The 21,797-nt window shown below is 41.4% G+C and overlaps 1 protein-coding gene across 3 annotated transcripts; it reads left to right on the forward strand.

Moving 5' to 3' along the window:
* The first annotated feature begins 204 nt into the window (after window positions 1-204).
* Window positions 205-11,820, forward strand: LOC144007095 (uncharacterized). Of its 3 annotated transcripts, XR_013280072.1 has the most exons (4): window positions 669-1,388; window positions 1,756-1,842; window positions 1,922-7,073; window positions 7,158-7,210. XR_013280072.1 is itself a non-coding variant. In XM_077506399.1 (3 exons), the coding sequence occupies exons 1-3, from the start codon at window positions 520-522 to the stop codon at window positions 8,810-8,812; spliced, it is 1,881 nt and encodes a 626-aa protein (XP_077362525.1). In that variant the 5' UTR covers window positions 205-519; the 3' UTR covers window positions 8,813-11,820. The 3 variants fall into 3 exon arrangements, 1 of the variants encoding a protein (XP_077362525.1); XM_077506399.1 differs by lacking the exons at window positions 669-1,388; window positions 1,756-1,842 and adding an exon at window positions 205-643 and having other exon boundaries at window positions 6,972-7,073; window positions 7,158-11,820; XR_013280068.1 differs by having other exon boundaries at window positions 669-1,842.
* Window positions 11,821-21,797: the final 9,977 nt, after the last annotated feature.

Genomic DNA, 21,797 nt, shown 5'->3' on the forward strand with positions numbered 1-21,797 from the left:
TTTCTTCTTATTCGTCCGAGTGCAGTTTAAAGGTCTATTTATTTTTATTGTCCAAATGAATCTAGAATTAAACGTATCATTTTATGAGCTTTTTAAAAAAAAAAAAAAAAAAAAGTAAAATTAAATATTAACATTTTCGTGACATGAGATTTGTCCAACTGTAATTGCCGTAGATTTCACGTGACAGCAGAAGAGCGACTCCATTCCAGGCACGACGCGTTTACGCTCGGCTTCACTATAAAAATAATTCAACACGAATTCGTACGGAACGAACTGACACATCGACACTTTGCCCCGTCACTACTTTATTGAAGTCAAACATAATTGCTACGTTTCGTGTCTGGTTCAATCGTATCTCTCGGCCCTCTTTATTTTGCCTTGGCTTAGCTTAGCTTAGTTTAGCTTAGCTTAGCTTAGTTTAGCTTGCTAGGCGCCAAAAAACGAGACGCGTTTGCTATCGACAAATTGGCTCAGCAGACTTCAATCGTGAGCGTAAAGTGTCGTGAATATCGTGTGAAGATGTTCACAATGGCGAAAGTCAAGTACGAAGAGGAGCTTTGTGGAGCACAGGAGGACAACGAGCGACAACGTCAACTGCTGGACGCCGTTTACAAGCAGCCTCGAGTTGTGTTGAACAGAGCAGGTTTGTCACTTGTTTCATCGACACTTTTCAACCATATGTACGTTTTTATTTCTGTAATGACTCTTCACCGGGTCACTTTGTTACGATACACAGTTAGTTTTTTTCTTCAGTCGGTTTGGTACATTTCTCAGTCGATGAGAATTGGATTTCGCAGAGCTACAACTGAGGTAAAGTTAGCCGCCTTTTCTTTCGAAAATGAGTTTCGCTCCACTGTCTGGGCACGACTTGTTCAATGCATTTTTTGATAGATAATACCCTTCTGAACTTTGGGTTAAAAGTTCACCCAATGTTTTCCTGCCCCAGTTTTGTCACAAGCCAGAAATGCATATATAGGTCGCTTGCACATCGTAATGCATCATGGGAGTTTTTCCTTCGGGCGCCATATTGGGTGTCCGCCGGTTCACAAGGTACACTCGCAAGTTACACGGTAGAGCTTATCAACCTGATGTCATTTTCGCAGTATTTTCACGATTTACCGGAAGATCAAAAACAACGATACAGGCAGAAGGTGTCTCTGTGTGGCGGGATTGATCCGAATTACGTCCTGACCAAGGGTGATTTTTTTTTTGACGGAGAAAGCTTGCTGGCCAAATGTGACATCTCTGGACATCTTTCCCTACCTCGTGTTGACAACATGCTCCATAACACGCCAACAAATCCCTGGAGGCTTACAATTATTTTGTAAGCGGGTGGATACAGAGTGTAAACTTTAACATCGCATCAGAAGAAACGGTTGCTGTTGCACGTAAGTAAACCACATGGTGTTGGTAATTCTGCACACAAAAATGTTGATTTGTTCTCAGGCTTCCTGTTATCATTGTGTTTACATGCACAGCTGGGTTTACCTGATGTGGTTTTTCTAATAATTTTATAACAGGCAAATATGGCAGAGCATATAAGAATAAAAAGTAACTGCACAGCCTCCCCGTGGCTTAATTAAATTTAATGCTACCCTTTCACTAGTTACATGTTACTTAATCAACTTATTCTAAATGGTTAAGGTTAACCACTCTCAGAGGACGTATTTTTAGTTTCAGTTTCCAGTACAATAAAACGTGTTCATGGTAACTACTGAGCATACTGACAGCTTTTCTTATGATCTCACGGTTAAGGAGGCTGTCACAACACCCAATTTCTGTCTGGTGCCGGATGGCAACAATTCCCATCACTTGTCACGACAACACCAATATTATTACCAGGTATGTATGGCTTTACTTTTTGTAGTTTCTTATTTAATTCTGTTTCATATTTTCATTACAATGTTTGTAATATTTTCAGATTCAGGCACAGATGAGTTTAACTGGACGGACTTCTGCGACTTTGTGGTGTGGACAAAGTGTGATTGAGCGAGTCCACCCAGATCGCTCGTTTTGGCCAGTTGGAAAAGCCAGAGTTTTTTTTTTCCCAAAATCCCCTCCTTACCTGAACTGCTCGGGAGAGCATTTACTAGATCAGCAGTGGACTTCCAGTGTTCCTGCTCAGCCGCTGTCACCTACCACTTGCTCATGTACTTCAAAGATGCGGAATAAAGTAGTTTTTTGTGCTGCAGCAGATTGTAAAATCAAATGATATCACTTGAAGTGTGCCAATCTAGACTGCCAAAAGGACAGTGGTTTTGTGACAAGTGTGAAACAAGGATTATTGGGAAAACTGTAACACAGTACTGGTACTTGTCTTACATTAAACAAATTTAAAAGAGAGCAACTTTTTCCTCTGTACATAGCATAATGAAAGTCATTGCGTACCCCATCAACATTACATCATACCGTCATCTCAGGATGGTAGGCACCTGTGCTAAAATAAACTACATTAATTTACAGTTCAATTTTATCCCTGAAATTACTACATCCAATCATTATTCACTTCATTTTTTGTGCTTTTAGAAATAATAGAGATTTATGCCATTACTTTAAGAGGGACCATATTGCACATTGAGTCAAATCCTGTCATTTGTATTATGTATAGCTTTGTAAACAAACCCAACAATAGAATTTGTATAAACGCTGCCTTTATTAGCGCCAAACAAACAGTCGCATGTTGTCCTCCTCCAATGCTTTGATGCTCGCCTTCGTTTCCATCATGTCATTGGCAATCAAGTCGGTGTGGCATGAGATCCCTAAAGAAAAAAATAAAGAAAAAATCACAAAAAAATACGGTACCAGTAATAGGTTTAATATCAATCAATCAATCAATCAACTTTATTTGTATAGCACATTTAAAAATCCACAATGGAACCAAAGTGCTGCACATAAAATAAGATAATAAAATCAGATAAAATATAAAAACATACTTAGAAATCACAAAACACATCAAATAATATAAACAAATTCATGCCAGTCTACTGCTTGTAAATATCAGTAATACTATGTGCTGAAGGCCAGGGAAAAATAATATGCTTTTAAACGTGATTTAAAAACCAGGAGTGAAGTGGCCTGTCTAACATACAGTGGTAATTGATTCCACAACCTGGGAGCAGCAGTCGCGAACGCTCTGTCACCCCTAAGCTTCCGCCTTGTTTTCGGAACTACCAGAAGCAACTGGTCAGCTGATCTTAGTAATCGGGGTGGGCTATAAGGGTGAAGCAACTCAGATAAATAGGGAGGTGCAAGATTATTCAAACATTTAAAAACAAACAACAGAAGCTTAAAATTAATTCGATAGTGCACAGGGAGCCAATGCAGTGATGCTAAGATAGGAGTAATATGCTCACGTCTACGTGTCTGAGTAAGCAGACGAGCAGCAGAGTTTTGTATAAGTTGCAGACGGGCAAGAGCAGTCTTGCTAATGCCTACATACAAAGAATTACAATAATCAAGACGAGTTGTAATAAAAGCATGAATCAATCTTTCCAAGTCCAGTCTTGATAAAATTGGTTTCACCTTAGCTATCCGGCGAAGCTGATAAAAACTTTTCTGTACAACAGAACTAATCTGCTTCTCAAATTTAAAATCAGGGTCAAACTTAACACCCAAATTCATGACACAGTCCCTGAGATAAGGTGCTAGTGGACCAAGGTCCACACTAGCAGAGGAAGAGCTACTTGGTCCAAACAACATCACTTCAGTCTTTTCGTCATTCAGACTCAAAAAATTAAAAGAAAGCCAGGATTTAATATCATTTAGACAGTCAGTGAGTTGTTGTATTGTACTGTTCTGGGCCAGGGGAAAATAGATCTGACAGTCATCAGCATAAAAATGAAATAAAATACCATGTTTTCTAAAAACAGAACCAAGAGGTAATAAATAGAGAGCAAATAAAAGAGGGCCAAGAATTGACCCCTGTGGAACCCCATGTGGAAGAGGAGCTTGAGAGGACACAAAATCGTCAATTTTTACACAAAAGCTCCTATCTTTTAAGTATGACCTAAACCATTCGAGGGCGACCCCTTGAATGCCCACATAATGCTCAAGACGAGAAATTAAAATGTCATGATCTACGGTATCAAACGCAGCAGACAAATCAAGGAGAACAAAAACAACATAATATAGTAAAGTAGTATAGTTTTTTTGTCAGTGTAAAAGAAATGTACACATTTTGTTGCATTTTTTTAATGTATGAACATTGCTACAGGCAAATACTTATTTCTATAAACACTTCCAAATGTCTCTAAAATATAAGGTGCGTGTACACACACAAACAAACACATACATTCACTCATGCATACAATATATCATGTAATGAATTCTGAGTGGCATACCAGAGTCAATGATGTCAGCAGTACTTGAGGGTACAGGTTACTGGAGCCATCTGGCTGCATAACTGCAACAATCTCTGCCACTTCGAGTCGTCTTTTCTTTGCTTGTCTCTCCTGTGCACGTTCATATCTTGGCACCGACTGGGCTGAGACATAGATGTTGTGACTTGGGACCCAACTTTAATGTTGGAGCCCAGTCGGGATGATTGGACAGAAAAACAGGCGCAGGGCGACCTGTTAAAATAAACAAATATATAAACAAATAAAATATGGAAAGACTGGTTATTTTACCGCAGTAGGGTGGCCGTGAATAAGTTCTTTAGCATGATGTGTAGGCTACCGGGGGTCTGTTTTCTTGCATCACCCCCGGGGGTCTGTTTTCTTGCATCACCCCCGGGGGTCTGTTTTCTTGCATCAGCCCCTTCTGTCTCTTTTTTTTCCAAGTTTACATTTTGCCACCAAAAAACATGTTATCGGCATTAAGAGCCCAAGACTAATCAATCCAATTTCAGCAGTAAACACTTTGCACTGGCACTACTTGGGTGAAAATGTTCGATGCTAGCTTTCGGCTAACGTCCGCTAGCCAGCTTGTACTACCGAACTTGCTTGCTCATGAATCCAAAACATAAGCAACTTGCCCATATATGGGCGGTCGAAATGTTATTAATCCTCATGCATTAAATAAAGGTAAACAAGCTTACCGCTCACAAAGTGATCGCTGCACACACGAGCCCAAAGTAACGACTTCCCTCCGGAGTCCGCACTCCTCTGTCTCCAGGCCCTGGTTCCTAATTATTTTCGGAATTCGGAAAAAAGGCCGACCATTTTCCACCTTGGCTTTGTTCGAACAGCCAACGATGCAGCAACAATGTACCATTTTAAACGCAGACAACAAACGTGATAGATACGTGTTAGACCGAATCGCTACGTAAAAGGAGGCCACCCAGCATGGCGACTATGAGAAATCCGAGGCGGAAGTGACGACATGTGCAAGCGACCTATTTCAGGCAGGATATACTGAAACGAAGATTGAGGCGTGATTTCCCCCAGCTGGTTTTTCACACCCCTTTCCAGCGCAACACCTCTGAAATGTTTTACACAGGGTACCTGAGTCATCAGATACATCAACGACTGAGTCTACTGACGTAAGCCAAGAAAGTGACACTAACACATCAGAGAGAATATTACAAGGCCGCTTCTGTCAAAATTTGATGGATGACATTCTTAATTAGATTAGGGGGGTCATGTGTGGGTCATGACCCCTCCCTAATGAAGATTAATGACCCTTTAATGACTTCCAGATGTCATATAATGAGGGTTAATGACCCTTAATGACTTCCAGATGTCATTTAATGAGGGTTAATGACCCTTAATGACTTCCTGATGTCATTTAATGAAGATTAATGACCCCTAATGACTTCCTGATGTCATTTAATGAAGATTAATGACCCTTAATGACTTCCTGATGTCATTTAATGAAGATTAATGACCCTTTAATGACTTCCAGATGTCATATAATGAGGGTTAATGACCTTTAATGACTTCCAGATGTCGTTTAATGAGGGGTAATGACCTTTAATGACTTCCGGATGTCGTTTAATGAGGATGAATGACCTTTAATGACTTCCGGATGTCGTATAATGAAGATGAATGACCTTTAATGACTTCCGGATGTCGTTTAATGAAGATGAATGACCTTTAATGACTTCCAGGTGTTATATAATGAAGATGAATGACCCTTAATGACTTCCTGATGTCATTTAATGAAGATTAATGACCCCTTAATGAAGATGGATGATGTGTAGGTGGTGTTCCTACCTGTTTTTGCAGATATCATGGCTGACCCGGGTTCAAATGCTAATTGTTTGGTTAACTTCCGGATCCGGTGCACGCCCCCCTAGATTGAGTGAATAATGAATAATAATGAGATTGAATGACGTGATCGGAGGGAGTGGTTTAGTATGGGTAAAACCGCCGGGGGAAAAGTACTAGCCATTTCTATTATGGTGAAGGGGGAAAAGTAATATGAGGCCTTCGCAATGCCACACTCACTTCTCTGAAAAATTCTCAAGAGGTATCGGCTCTGAGCTTCCAAGATGAATCCAGGTAATTAACTCTTGATATTATCTATATATGTATATATACTCATACAAATGTGGCACTTATATTCACTTCTATTAATGTTTTTGCTATGAAATAAAAAACCCCTACATCTTAATGAAGCTTCTGGAAAAGCAAGCATCTTAGTGAGTGATTTATTTATTTAATGGAATGATGCATGACTTTATTTTTATACTTATAGCGTTTATTTTATTTTTAAGTTATGAGAGATTTTGGAATAAGTCTGTATTAATATGTATTTTTTGTTTTACTTTTATTTTAATTTTATAGAGTTAGGAGAGTTTTTTTTTTTTTTTTTTTTTTTTTGAATGAGTGAATGAGTTCGTATTTCTTATTTTAAATTTGAATTTTTACAAAATTAGAAGCGTTGTTGGATGAAATTCAACTGTATTATTATTCAGCGTCACAAGGTGGCGATGTTGTGACAGGAATCCGGCGTAAGTATTTCTTTTTTTGAAACGTTTAGAGCTTTTTCTTGCTTTAAAATTAACTGTTAGTAATGGATATTTACAGAATTGAATGAGGATGTGAACGAGAGGGTTAGACAGCCGGAGATTTTCGTAATTACTAGTGATGAGGAAGAATTGGATGACGAATTATCTGCAGGAGTGAACGGTAAATTTCCTTTTTTTTTTAAAATAAAATAAAACCTATGTATTACTATTTTTTAAATGAACCGGTAATGTTGTATGATTATAGGTGGTGATATACTGAGCGAGACGGTCCCAGAGACTGCTCAACCTGAGGTCATAATAATATCTGACGAAGAAGAAGAAGAAGGAGAAGAAGAAGAAGAGATATTAAGGCGTGAAAACGTGAGGGCCGAAGAGGAAGGTGAATTCGTCGGGTTTCCACCGATTGAAAGCGAATCTGAAATGGAAAACTCTGAGGGGGGTGACATGGATTTAGATAATGTAGGTCAAGGTTTGGCTGAAATTGTAAATGCCTTAAACGATGAGATCTCTATGCAAATCGAGCCTTTTCAAATGCCTGATGAAATCGGCGGCGATGATGGCGATCCGTTTGTGGCTATAAGACACATTGAGGATTTTATTGATTTCTTTAATCCTTTAGAGAGGGCTCTTGCACGTCTTAACCAGTCATCTTCAAACGACGAAGCCGTTGAGGACATACTTGAACCAGACATACATAGAAATGACCAACAGCAATCCTCTGTATCATTTTCACAACATTCCCAGCCACACCCACGCAATCAAATGCAATATGCAGAAGGTAGCAGCAGTACACATTGCCAGCAGACACTTGTGTCAAATACACAAAACTTTCAATACCAACCATACACGCACAATCAAACGCAACAGACAGAAGCTGGTGGTAGTAGTTCACCAGCTAGACAAGACCTCCAACAACAGTCTCGGGTACATCGACACATTCAAGCAGAACATCCCCCAGCACCAACCCCCAGTACACAATCCACCTTGCAACAATCTTCAGACACAAACAGACAGGTGGGGGGACAAGTTAGGCGTCCGAATTTTAACAACTTGGAGATAAGACGACGTCTAAATACAACGAGACCCGAAGACCCCCTTGATTTTGCAGCCTTCTACACAAACATTGGCAATAATTTGAATGAAGCTGTGCAGGAGGTAATCAGATCGACTAGTCGCGGTGATATAGTCCAAGCAGAAATAGTGGGTGAAAATGTGAGGGAGCACTGTTACCTAGATGCTGTTAATGACCCGAATGACGTAACTGACGCAGTCCATAATTTGCTAGATCGCATCGCACAATCTAATACAGAGGTACTGGCCGACAATAGTCTAGAACTTGTTGTACAGATTGTATTTGATGTTAATGGCGGAGGAGGTGCCAAACGCAAACTAATTTTGACTACAAATGATGAAATGGTTCAAAAGAAGAAGAGATGTTTGTACATAACGTATGACAAAAATGATAAATTATGCTTTGCTAGATCGTTAGCATACCTGCTTGACGGATCGTTGACTGTTGATCAGGCTACACAGAGGGCTCGTTATTTACAGCAAAGCGTGGGGTTGACTTGTGAGACTGCCGTTAGTCTGAGGGATGTACACAAATTTGAAACGCTTGTGAAACGCAAAATCGTTATAGCTTATAGAGCGGATTGCGAACGCCCCCTGTCTTTTTTTGAGACGCAATACCCCAAATCAGAGGACTCAGTGTTCTTACTGCTATTAGACGGACACTATTATGGAATAAAATCGGTTAAGGAGTTCATAGGGAAATCCTACTTTTGCAGTCATTGTTACAAAGGGCATAAAAACCAAGAACAACATAGTTGTGAGGGGGCATTGTCACATCTGTCTCGACCCTACCTGCAAACAACAACCGTTCAAAGCCATTCATTGTAACGATTGTAACAAAATATGTCAGAACGAGAGTTGCTTCGTTAAACACAAAGAACGCAGACAGACCTCAAAATCCGAGACTAGCAACTGTGAGAAATACAAAAAATGTAGCGAATGCAGTGTGGAATATTACGTCAAATCACAGGGGGAGAATGTTAAACATAAATGCCCTCAAGCCAAATGCACAGTATGTGGAGAGGTTCTACCTAAGGGCGGTGATGAGGCGAGAGGAAACCCTCATCTGTGTTACATGCAGCCTCTAAAACCGGAAGCGCCTTGTAAACAAATAATTTACTACGATTTTGAAACATTCGTAGGTGCTGACGGTAAACACAAACCCTACCTAGTGTGTACCAAATCGACAAAGGGGGTGGAAAAACATTGGTTGGGTCTTGATTGCGTCGAACAATTTCTTGATTATGTCAGGAACCCTCGTTTTGAACAGTCTAAACTAATCGCTCACAACGCCAAAGGTTTTGACGCTTACATCATTCTAAACAAAATGGTAGACATGGGGGTTAATGTCAGCGTCATTATGCAAGGGAGCAAAGTCATTTGTTTCTCAGATACGGACTACAAACTGGGGTACATCGACTCCTTGTCCTTCCTCACGATGCCCCTCAGCTCCTTGCCTAAAGCTCTAGGTTTCATCGATCAAACTAAAGGGTATTTCCCCCATGGCTTTAGCTCTCTAGACCATTTAAATTACATCGGTCCCTACCCTGATCCAAAATATTATGGGATAGAGCGTATGTCGACGGTCCATCGTACAAAGTTTTTTGAATGGTACGAGGTAGCGTGTAAGGGAACCTTCAATTTTGCTCAGGAAGCTCTAATGTACTGTAGAAATGATGTGAATATTTTGGCGACAGCTTGTGAGAAATTTAGAGAGGAGTTTCTTAATGCGACTGGTACAGACCCGTTCAATTCTGTAACTATCGCCTCCTCCTGCATGAAGGTGTTCCGGAACAATTTCCTAACACCTAAAACATTGGCTATTACGCCGACCGATAATTACATACAACAATCCAAATCATTCTCACGCGACTCGATCCAATACCTAATGTGGGTGGCGCACAGCCAAAAAATACCTATTATTCACGCCTTAAACAAGGGGGAGGTCAAGATCGGGCAGTACTATGTAGACGGGTACGCTTTGATAGACGGCGTAAAATATGTATGGGAATATCTCGGATGTTTCTATCACGGATGCCGTGAATGTTACGATCCTACTCAAAAGTGTCCTATGAGTAAACGACCGTTTCAAGAAAAGTTTGACAGGGTTAAAAAGAAAATACAGGATCTAAAAGTCAAGCACGGTGTACAGCTTGTGTTGATGTGGGAGCATGAGTGGCTGCGGTTAAAAAAGTCAAATCCGGATATAAGAGAGTTCTTGCGCAATTCAAAATTCCCTGAGCCTCTTATACCACGTAAAGCTCTTTTTGGAGGGAGAACGAATGCCTTCGTGTTACATTATACGGCTGCCCCCGGTGAACGTGTAATGTACGTCGATGTTACATCGCTTTATCCTTTTGTCAACAGCACATGTGCCTATCCGTTAGGACATCCTACCATCATTCACGACAATTTCGATGACCCCCAAAAGTATTTCGGGTTCATCAGAGCTAAAGTCAACCCTCCACGAGGCCTCTATTTCCCCCTGCTGCCCTACAAAACGGCAAGAGGTAAACTGGTGTTTACACTTTGTCGCACGTGCGCAGAACTTAACAATCAAGAAAGTTCGTGTTCGCATAACGATGACGAGAGAGCCTTAACCGGTGTTTGGGTTACGCCTGAATTCAACAAGGCTCTCGAGCTGGGCTACACCGTATCACAAATTACGGAGGTGTGGCATTTTGACTCGTCGAGTAGCGACGTCTTCAAAGCATACATCGATACATTCCTTAAAGGGAAGCAAGAGGCCTCGGGGTATCCTTCCTACGTCGTTGATCAGGCAGGTAGGGAAAAGTACATCGAAAACTATGAGACTCACCAAGGTATTAGACTAGACCCCTCAAAAATAAATGTGAATGCGGGTAAGAGGCAGGTGTCTAAATTATGCCTCAACAACTTTTGGGGCAAATTGGGACAGCGTGATAATTTGGATAAAACAGAGATTGTAAGCAGCACAGAACGCTTCTTTGAATTGTTATTTTCGGGGTTGTACGAGATCAAAGCCTTTCACTTCCTCAACGATCAAAGGTCGATCGTGCAGTACAGCTACCACCGACGTTGCAACGTCCCCCCCTCCAAAACCGCTAACATCTTTGCAGCATGCATGACCACGGCTTATGCACGTCTAAAAATGTACGCATATTTGGAGCGACTGCAGACGAGTGTTTTGTACACCGACACGGACAGCCTCGTCTATGTAGTCAAAGACGGCGAAAGTCCTTTGGAATTAGGTGACTATTTGGGGGATTTGACTGACGAGTTGGGAGGAGATAGCATTCAGGAGTTTGTTTCAGCGGGTCCTAAAAGTTACGCCTACCAAACTAGGAACAGCATGAAAACGGTAATGAAGGTAAAAGGTATCACACAGACCCATGACACTTGCAAACGCGTCAATTTTGACAGCATCAAGAATTTAGTCGAAGGGTACATTGACTCATCAGGCACACAAACCAGAACGATTGAAACGCCTCAACACACTATCGTGCGTAACAAAAAGGGTTTTCACCTAAAAAACAGGTCATTCATGAAAAAGTTCAGGGTAGTATATGACAAGAGACGTCTTATCCCCCACGGACACACCCTGCCTTTCGGTTATTAGTGTGTTTTGTGAAATGGAGTTAAATCAAGTTGATTTTGATCCGAGGCTTCAACCCCCCTTTTCTTGTTTAATATCTGGACCAAGCGGGTGTGGAAAAACATATTTTGTAAAAAGTATCTTGGAAAATTGTAACCATGTTATGAAAAGTCTTCCTGACAATGTTGTATGGATCTACACTTCTTTTCAACCTCTGTACGAGGAACTTCAAAAGCTGAATAAAAATATTAACTTTGTGAAAGGTCTCCCTGATTCTTTTGAGGATGAAAGTTTGTTTCCAGCGCGTCAAAGTCATTTGGTTATTCTGGACGACGTCATCTTTCAGGCGTCGGACCACCCTGAGGTGGTAAGAATTTTTACCCAATATAGACATCATAGGAATATGAGCGTCATCATGTTAACGCAGAACATTTTTCATCAAGGTAAATACAGCCGGACAATCAGCCTCAACAGTAATTATATGGTGTTGTTTAAAAACCCGCGTGATAAATTACAAACGAGTGTTTTGGCTAATCAGATATTTCCCTCAAAGAAAAAGTATTTTTTGGAAAGCTTTGAAGACGCTACCAAAGACGCTCACGGGTATTTATTAGTGGATTTAACCCCGACATGTCCAGATCAATATAGACTGAGGACGGGCTTACTAGCTCATCAGTGGCCTACCGTCTACATACCCAAGACTTAATAAGATGTCGAAGCTTTTAAAAAGAAATGCTCCGCTGCTCAAAACTTTGTTTCACGCCAAGCCCAAGAAACGTAAAGACATACTTTTGCGCGGTCCCGGTAGCTTGGTGAAAGCTCTCTGCGAGATTGCTCTAAATCTCTTAAAAGGTCACATACCGCTGAGTCCTTCGCAGTATAAGAGGCTAAAAAAGCAAAAGAAGGTGATCAGAGAATTGGCCGATAAGAAAAAAAGTCTGAAGAAAAAACGTGCGGTCTTGATTCAAAAGGGTGGTTTTATCTTACCCTTGTTGGGGGCATTCGCCCCTGTCCTCGGAAGTCTTTTAGGCGGTCTAATAAATAAATAAACTTTAACCAACATGAGTTTGAGAACAGCTCAGAAAATGTTTCTTGTCTCACCTCACCAACTGGAACGTTTAAGCAGGCCGGAACCAACCATTCGAGAGACGGCGGAGCGTAATTTGGATTTTAAAATGAAGGAGGTCCTAGAAGATAGTTCTCTAGACCAGTATGAGAAAATTAAAAAGTACCAATCCTTGATGCAACGATATTTAGGGTTGCTCAAACAAGGGGAAAACGAACGACGACCAATCAACCTGACTCTACCTGCTGAGACATCAAACACATCCCCATCAGATGAAGCGACGGGTTTGGAGAATGAAGCCTGGCTCGACATCGTCCAAACAATCCCTCCTCGTTACCGTAAAAACGCCGATTATGTTTTAAGAAAACTGTCTACCGACGAAAGAGGTTGGACTCCTCGCAGCGAATTCATCTTCAGAGGTAAGCCCGTCAGAGGATCCCACATGACTGATTTACTCAAACATCTCATCGGCAAGAATGTTTCATCGCAAGGTCCTAGAGGTTGGAGCGAGTTTCTACACACCCTCTCAGAACTCAATATACCCGAAACAACGGTTTCTAACCCACATGCACGCGAGGAGTTGAGACGTCTAAAAAACGGCTCATATATACCTAATCCCATTGTTAAGGAATCTTCAAACGGGAAAAAGAAAAGAAAACGGACTGCTTCGACTATAAAGTGGGAGGGGTTTTAAATATGACACTTATTTTATGTAAGGAAAAACACATCACTCTGTATTGCCTTTTAAATTGCTTTTATTGAATAAATGATTTGAAAAACATAATCCGTTACAGACAATGACATTTTTTAAATTTGTTGAAAGAACATGATTTTTGTCCTCCGCATGGTTTGCAAGTAAAAAACCGGTGTCGCCGAACAAAAGCAGATACCATAGCATCATTCTTGATTACATCGTCGGTGTAGCAGTCCATCACATCCTGGTAAGACTCTCCACACCCTCTGTGGCTCAGGTAGTACACACAATGAGGGCCGCAGGCCGCTGACAGTTCGTGTTGTAACTGGCGATTATGGTAAATTATACGGTTAGATTACTTTTCCAGAAAAGACTTTATACTTTGTGGGTAATATTTAAAATCAGGGGGAAAGCCGAAGGGGTCGAAAAAAGATGCAGAGTCGTCCTTTTCCAAGGTGAGAGCCAACCAATGTTCTCCGGGTTTAGAGCGGGGGTGTGTATTAACTATATAGTATATGGGGGGCGAGGGTTTCAAGGAGGATAACTCGTCCGAAGCGTAAACGCCTCCAAATAAATGTCCTTGTAAACGTGTCATCAAACTCTCCAATTCCCTTCCGTTCATCTCCTCAGTAATAGTCCATTAACACTTCCCTCTTCGAGTTAATTTCTAAAATAGAGTCGTAACAAGCGTACACAATAAGTGTGGCGGTATGGGGAAGCGGGGTCCTGAATCTCATCTCCAATCTGAGTGTACCGCTGGACACAGGGGATAAAGCCTCTGTGTCCTGGCTAGGATTTAGATTAAAGGCAAACAGAGCATAGCCTTGTTGAAAGTCTTCGTGGTCTATACTTAGAGGTAAATCTTTTAAAAACCTCCCCGTCGAGGAAAACAAGTTATGAAACTCGCGCACTGCGTTTCCTGCGTTAAATTGGGGTTGAAACGCCTTAGATGGGATCTGCCGCCCTTCTTGAGTTAGGGCTAGGTATTCAATATTGTGGTGGGCAAAGTTAAAAGGATTTAAATTCTTCCGCCCCACAAAAGCGCTGTGATTGACGAGTGCTAAAACCACATACTTTGGCGTATGTCCCAAAAAGAGATTGTCTTGATGGCAGATCCTCGATAACTGGGGTATAGAGTAAGTCTTTACGTTGATCCTCGATAGGGGGTACAGCGCGTTGTCTTTGTGGAGAGCCGCTGCGTGACCCAAAGAAACGGCCGGTGCGACCGCTACTTTTTTTACAAAAAGGGTGGCTCCTATTATCTTCAGAGAGCAATCAGCGTCGGGGGGACTCATTAAACAAAAATCATCGCTGGCTCTTGTTAGCTTTAGCCTTAGATCCACGTTATTTAAGAGGTATCTCTCACAAAAGAAAATATCCGAGTGAATGGGGCCTAGGAGTTGAAATTCCCTGGACCCCTCAATCAATTGGGCTCTGTGAACCAGCCCTTCATTAACATCGTTGCCCGTGAGCGATGTTGAATCCATCCGCCCTCGTGTATCTTTGAAGAACATGGCTGTGCTAAATTGGCTTTTGAGAGAATCCTCTGAAAAGTTTAACAATGTTTCAATCATAGCTCTGTAAGGGTGAGTAGCGCTTGATTGTGAGATGAGTCTATCCCCTAATGTAACATCTACTTGGGTAAAGATTGTGTTTAACGGATAGTTAATGATGCCTACGTGGTCGGTGGGGCCCAGATGAGAGCCGTCTCTGTGTGTTACTCGCAAACGCAGGTAAAGCATTGTGTCCGAGAGATCCATATATTTAGAACCGTCCCCCGGTATGAAGAATTCAATGGGTCCTTGCTCCGTCAAAGCTGATAAGGGTGAAATTTCGACGTATTGGCTTTGTTCTATCGAAAGTTGGGTCATTGGGGGTGAGAACAAATCTAATTCCGACAGAGTGCATTCTTGCGACTTGTGATGTAAAAGAGCCATTTTCGTCAGATTGTTTAAGAGAAAATGTCGGCGTTGCTTCTTCGGCGCTTCCTTCTTGAGACTGATTTCTTTTTGACTGCACGCCTACGCTTTTTATGAGTAACCAGTCTCTGACCTATCGGTCTCCTCGAAGGTCTTCGAGCCAAAACCATTAACCCGGATCCATCTTGATTCTTTTCTCTTCTCTGTATTCTTTCCATCGCACGTCCTGCTACATCCATGGCAATATTTTTAGCCGCCGACTGCAGGTGAGGTTTCGCTACTGTAAAACCTTTTTTGACTAAAGGTACGACAAAACGGAAAAGTTTTGAAAAAATGGAGCCCAAACCTCGCCCATATTGCACAGGGGCCCCGTGAAAACCCGGAAGCGACCCTCCTGCTTGGGTTTCGTAATAATTAACAAAGCGATACAGGTCAGGGTGTGTCTCCATCACGACCATTGTTTTTTACCTCGGTTTAAAATGCAGGGTAATAATTATCTTTCCGTATTTAAAATTAACCGGCTGATTCTGATCCGTCTTAATCTGTATTCCTACTTCTTCAATATGTCTCCTACTAATAGGCAGGTAGTAAGCAGGGTTGAAAGTTTTAAAAATAAACTCCCCGTATCTCCCTTCGATCGGAACAGTCCTCAATAACGGAGCATAGGCATCCCCTACCGTCTGGTGTTGCACCACGTCTGTATAAACGTATAAATGGTATTGACCCGCCTTTATATCGGCTGGGTACGGGGCAGGTAACCAATTAGGTTTTATAGTAAACCATTGTCCTTCCTTCATACCAAGTATGTAAGCCAACGGTGCATTAAAGCGGATCTTATAACATCCGGTTGACGACATCCAAAGAAATTTCCGCATATTAATATCGTAATGGAGTAAAATTTGGTTGCCTATTTTATTTTTTATAATATACAGAACCGCCTCTCGTAGCTTGTCAAGATCTTCATATTCCCCGGATGTAATATCTAAGGTGTGGGTTACAAATTCGTTTTTATCAGACCCCCTAGCTGTCTCGGAGTTCTTTGCATCCTTAGCTTTGGAAAGCGTCATATCTTTTATATAGAAAGTAGTCTGGTTTTCGGGTACGTTTATCCAACTACGAGGGTATGAAATCTCAGTCAGGGCCACCTCCCAACTTCCTTCGAGATCAATGTGTTGGGCCAAATTCACTCTGAACTGTGAGATTGTGTTGTCCGTATACACATCCATACTAGCGTTAGAAGGTAGAGTAACGTAGAATCCTCCATCGTGTAAGGGATCCATGCCGGCTTCTGATACAAGTTGTATTTGAAACTCTTTTTTAAACGTCTACAATCTGAGAAGCGGGGACCCAGCTATTGAATTTCGAGGGCCATCCCTTCCAACGAACGAGGAATTGTCTCTGCCCCCTCACCGTGCGCCTTTTAAGGATTTTCTCAATATGGAATGTGTGGTCTTTTGATACGCTCACCTTCTGTAATTCACCTTCGTAAAACGATCCTTCTATGACATCCCCGTCATAATCTTTCAGTTTGTAGACGGGTGGAAAACGAGGAAGACATTCAGATATGGTAAACAATTCGTCCGTAAAGCTCTGCTCGTATTTTTTATCAAACACTCCTCTTAATTTAGATATCCTCACCACATCTCCTGTTTTAAAACGCATTTTTAATTTCCCACTTTGCTCTATCGGCATATTACCGTATAGATTCTGGAAAACCTGTTGAGTATTTCCGTCAGTAACTTGATTGGGCTTCATTTTTATACTTTTATGGTAGCTTTCGTTATAACTACTTACTAAATCTTGTACGACGTCGATATACCTGCGTGTGTTTCTGGCCGTAAAATATCTCCACATTCTAGTTTTTAAAGTTCTATTAAACCTTTCAACAACCTGGGCTTTCAGATCACTGGCAGTAGCAAAATGAACAATGTTGTGTTTTTTCATCAGGTTCTGAAAATGTCTGTTAAAAAATTCTTTACCCGCGTCGGTCTGTATTTTTCGAGGCGTCCCACTCTCAGACAAAACAGATTCAAAAGCTTTAACTACCTGCGGAGCCGTCTTATCCTTCAAAATGCGTACGTAGGCTTTTTTTGAAAAAACATCGATGACGGTCAGTAAATATTTAAATCCATCGTTGACGCCAGCCAGGGCCTGCATATCGCAGAGGTCTGCCTGAAATTGATTCAGCGCCCTTGGGACAAAAACCCTGTTTCGTGGGAAATTGATTCTAGCGGGTTTGTGTAAGGTGTAGGCATCTTGCTCGATTAAGAAACCCCTGACTCGATCACGATTTACTTTTTTACCCGTAACATCCTGTACACCTAAGTGTAAACGCTCTACACCACCAAAACTGGCCGGGTGTGAGGCATCGTAGTAAAGCTTCTCCATACACTTCCTCTCAGCCATCATCATCAGAAAATGAATTTAAATGATATATGCAACGATTATTTATTGATAAATTCACACAGACATGACTTCTTTTGTTTTTTTTTGGTTTATTACATGATTTCCATAGTATAATCATACACAATAGTAAAAATGATTACATGCATAATGCTAAAAGGCAATACTAAGAATTAATATACTCAAGGACTCGGGATAAGACATAGGGACTAACTTTTAATTCAACGACGGTTTGAAATTCTTTTAATTCAACAGGTAAGTCTAAAGGGTAGTTATTTTCTAGACAGTATTTTGCAGAATCAACAAACAGAGTCAAAATTGTTACCAGGTGACCTACACCCACGTCATCACACCATGCATCCAGAACGGCTTTAATTGTATTGGCCAAACCCAAATGACTCTCGTTCACAACACGTCTGACAAAACAATCCCAAGATACATGAAATAGCGAATGAGACAATGATCTGACTTTTTGCATAATCAACAACATTTTGTCAATTCGTCCGTCTCGGTCAGAAGTATGTAGAATGGTTCTCTCCAGAATGTCCGCCCAATTACACAAACCGTAATATCGAAACAACAATTTTCTGAAGATATTCCCCATCGTGTGTCTCTATTTAGAATTGTAGTACTTGTCCAGCAGAGTCTTGAGGTCGTTCGACAGCGATCCGGGGCCTTCAAGGGCGTCCAGTTGCTCGAGCTTGTCGAGTATCTTCTTCTCTTGCTCGAGATCTAGCAGGACAATCTCGGCCGCTGTCTTGACTTTTTTAATGTCGGTAGTCAGATGAAGCAAGTTCAACATGTAATGAATGCTGGGGAGGAATTTAGGCGTGCACAACAATGCTATCACACGATGATAATGTTTCCTAAAATACTCATCATCGTCTATTTCTAGACACTGGTGCTGCCTCTGGCTGGGATGGTTGATTAAACAGCCATTACATTCATCTCTACTGTATTTAACTATAACTTGATTGAGGAGATGTCCTATAGTCTGTTTTATACAGTTGTACTTATCCCGACACAGCCAACTGTCCGGGGGCCCGTTCCAGACAAGGTCCCAGTCCTTGTCAAGGTTTGTAGGTGAAGGCAAAGCTGTTGGCGGGCACCCCTCCACAACGTCCCCGTCAGAGGTTAGTTGCTGCTGAGGCTGCTGCTGAGACTCCTGAGGCTGCTGAGGAGGTAGGTGTTCATGTCGGGTATTGAGTTCCTCAGGAGTCATCAGCAGTTGTGAATACTCCAGCGAGGCAATGTACTCATCGGTCAGCTGCACTTCTTGAGAGTTCTCCGGCGGAGGGGTGTTCTCGTCGGCAGTCGCGGGGTACTGAGAACAGTCCAACTGCTCTCGCTCAAGGTGGGTCGCGGCTGCCTCAACGTCCTTTCCCTCCTCAAAGTCAGAGCTCTCTGTCTGCGTACCTTTTGAGACTTTAAGCCGCGATCCTTCCACCAGAGGCACCACACTCCGGGCACCCAGAGGCGTCCACGATGTTGCCAGGCGTCTGGAACTCTGTCTGGTAGGAGGCATCGTTGTCGTCGTTGGCTTTTTCAGGCAAAGTGTAGTCCGGCTGGAGACTCCTGCTCTTATATTACATAGGGGCGGTTATATGGGAGGGATTTGTTGTAAAGAGGCGTATTTTCCCATTGTCTAAGTGGTAGGGGGGCTGTCCTTGAGGGGGGTTGGCTTATGACGTCAGAGTAGGCGGTTCATAGGGGCGTTGACTACTCAAACGTCAACGCCTTCCTTACACCCACAATGTTTCGCCAATGCCGGCTGTCCAAAAAGAGGGTGGAGATTTTTTCAGAGTGCGCATCCATCCTCTCATTCCATTCAGCCAACGGTAGGGTCAAAACCCTAAAAAAAACACCACATTCAGTGTTAAATGCTTCCAAAGTAAAAAACAGTTCATTCTGATTTGTGCGATCACCAGTCTCTATCAGGTTGTTAGAATCAATTTTCACCTTAAAAAACCAACGACCTGTAGGCGTTGTCCTCGAGACCCATGTAAATGTTAAAACATTCCATGGTTCAGACGACTTCATACATTCTTTCAACACTCGAGGTACCAGTTGATTTAATATACCCCAGTCATTAGAGTTTAGAGTCCCATAGCCACTAGGTGATGTATTTTCAACACCGTCCATGCTAAAATACAGACACAGCTCACCCATCTCGTAAAGGAAGCGGTATCCCCATGAGGCAGATGGATCCAAAGACCATATTTCCTCCAAAGACTCTGCGGGGGGTTTCTGAATACGTCGCAAAAACATCTGCTTCTTACGCGGCGCATCCAAAATCGAGTCGGTCCCAGTGCGTCCCATCTGCACTGAAACATTTGTCTCGCTGATTACATTGATTTTCCCCGCCATCCTCGCTGTAGCTCTATCGGACTGTTGAAGCGCTTGTTATATCCTTTTTACCCATACTAAACCACTCCCTCCGATCGCGTCATTCAATCTCATTATTATTCATTATTCACTCAATCTAGGGGGGCGTGCACCGGATCCGGAAGTTAACCAAACAATTAGCATTTGAACCCGGGTCAGCCATGATATCTGCAAAAACAGGTAGGAACACCACCTACACATCATCCATCTTCATTAAGGGGTCATTAATCTTCATTAAATGACATCAGGAAGTCATTAAGGGTCATTCATCTTCATTATATAACACCTGGAAGTCATTAAAGGTCATTCATCTTCATTAAACGACATCCGGAAGTCATTAAAGGTCATTCATCTTCATTATACGACATCCGGAAGTCATTAAAGGTCATTCATCCTCATTAAACGACATCCGGAAGTCATTAAAGGTCATTACCCCTCATTAAATGACATCTGGAAGTCATTAAAGGTCATTAACCCTCATTATATGACATCTGGAAGTCATTAAAGGGTCATTCATCTTCATTAAATGACATCAGGAAGTCATTAAGGGTCATTAATCTTCATTAAATGACATCAGGAAGTCATTAGGGGTCATTAATCTTCATTAAATGACATCAGGAAGTCATTAAGGGTCATTAACCCTCATTAAATGACATCTGGAAGTCATTAAGGGTCATTAACCCTCATTATATGACATCTGGAAGTCATTAAAGGGTCATTAATCTTCATTAGGGAGGGGTCATGACCCACACATGACCCCCCTAATCTAATTAAGAATGTCATCCATCAAATTTTGACAGAAGCGGCCTTGTAATATTCTCTCTCACATCTGGTACAACATCAGGTTGGAAAATCACATGGCATACGAGGACACTTTACAGTGCAGGGCTGTAAAATCTGCCATTTTGTTTGTTTCATTGTCAAGATGTTAACTCTCCATTGGAACACTTTTCAAGCAAAAAAAAAAGAAAAAGTCTGTATTCAATTTTTCCACAACACAGACCTTTAAATTGGTCTGCGAAAAAAAAAGAGCCGTTCCAATGAAGTTGCATGGTTTTATTGTGAATGTACATTGGATTTTTATTTGATTCTTTTTTTTTATTAATATTTTTGTGTGTGGGGCAGGGCTGGGGGGTATAAATGACATGCTGTGACATAATCTGATACTTTAAAAAATATTCTATATGTTACAATAATCTGGGCTCTGAATGTATCTATTTTCATCTAGTCCATTTTGCCTTGTTCCAAGTTTGTGGTGCATGGTAGTATTTTCAGCCATTTTTGGCCGATGTATGTTGCTTCTTGTGCACCTTTCATTACATAGTAGGTTGTGAATTGTTTTTATATATGAAACATAAACATAGCTAAATGTAACATTCGTGTGCTGGTCTCACTTCTAGTTGAAGCTTTTTTTTTGTTTTGTTTTTTTGGCACAAATTTGATATATTTAATGATCTAAATTCACATGAGTACACCAAACCACCAATACTTGTTTCTGATTTTAGGCATATGTATTTATAACATCTGGGAATGATTTTATGTTGCCAAATTTAATGAAAGACGTTTTATGACCAAAAACTGCAGCACAAGATTTTCGTTTTTTGTTATTTACCTATATATGCATTTCTGGCTTGTGACAAAACTGGGGCAGGAAAACATTGGGTGAACTTTTAACCCAAAGTTCAGAAGGGTATTATCTATCAAAAAATGGATTGAACAAGTCGTGCCCAGACAGTGGAGCGAAACTCATTTTCTAGGCACTTTTGTGGGGT

Source organism: Festucalex cinctus, chromosome 1, assembly GCF_051991245.1.
Source record: "Festucalex cinctus isolate MCC-2025b chromosome 1, RoL_Fcin_1.0, whole genome shotgun sequence".
NCBI classification, from domain to species: Eukaryota; Metazoa; Chordata; class Actinopteri; order Syngnathiformes; family Syngnathidae; genus Festucalex; species Festucalex cinctus.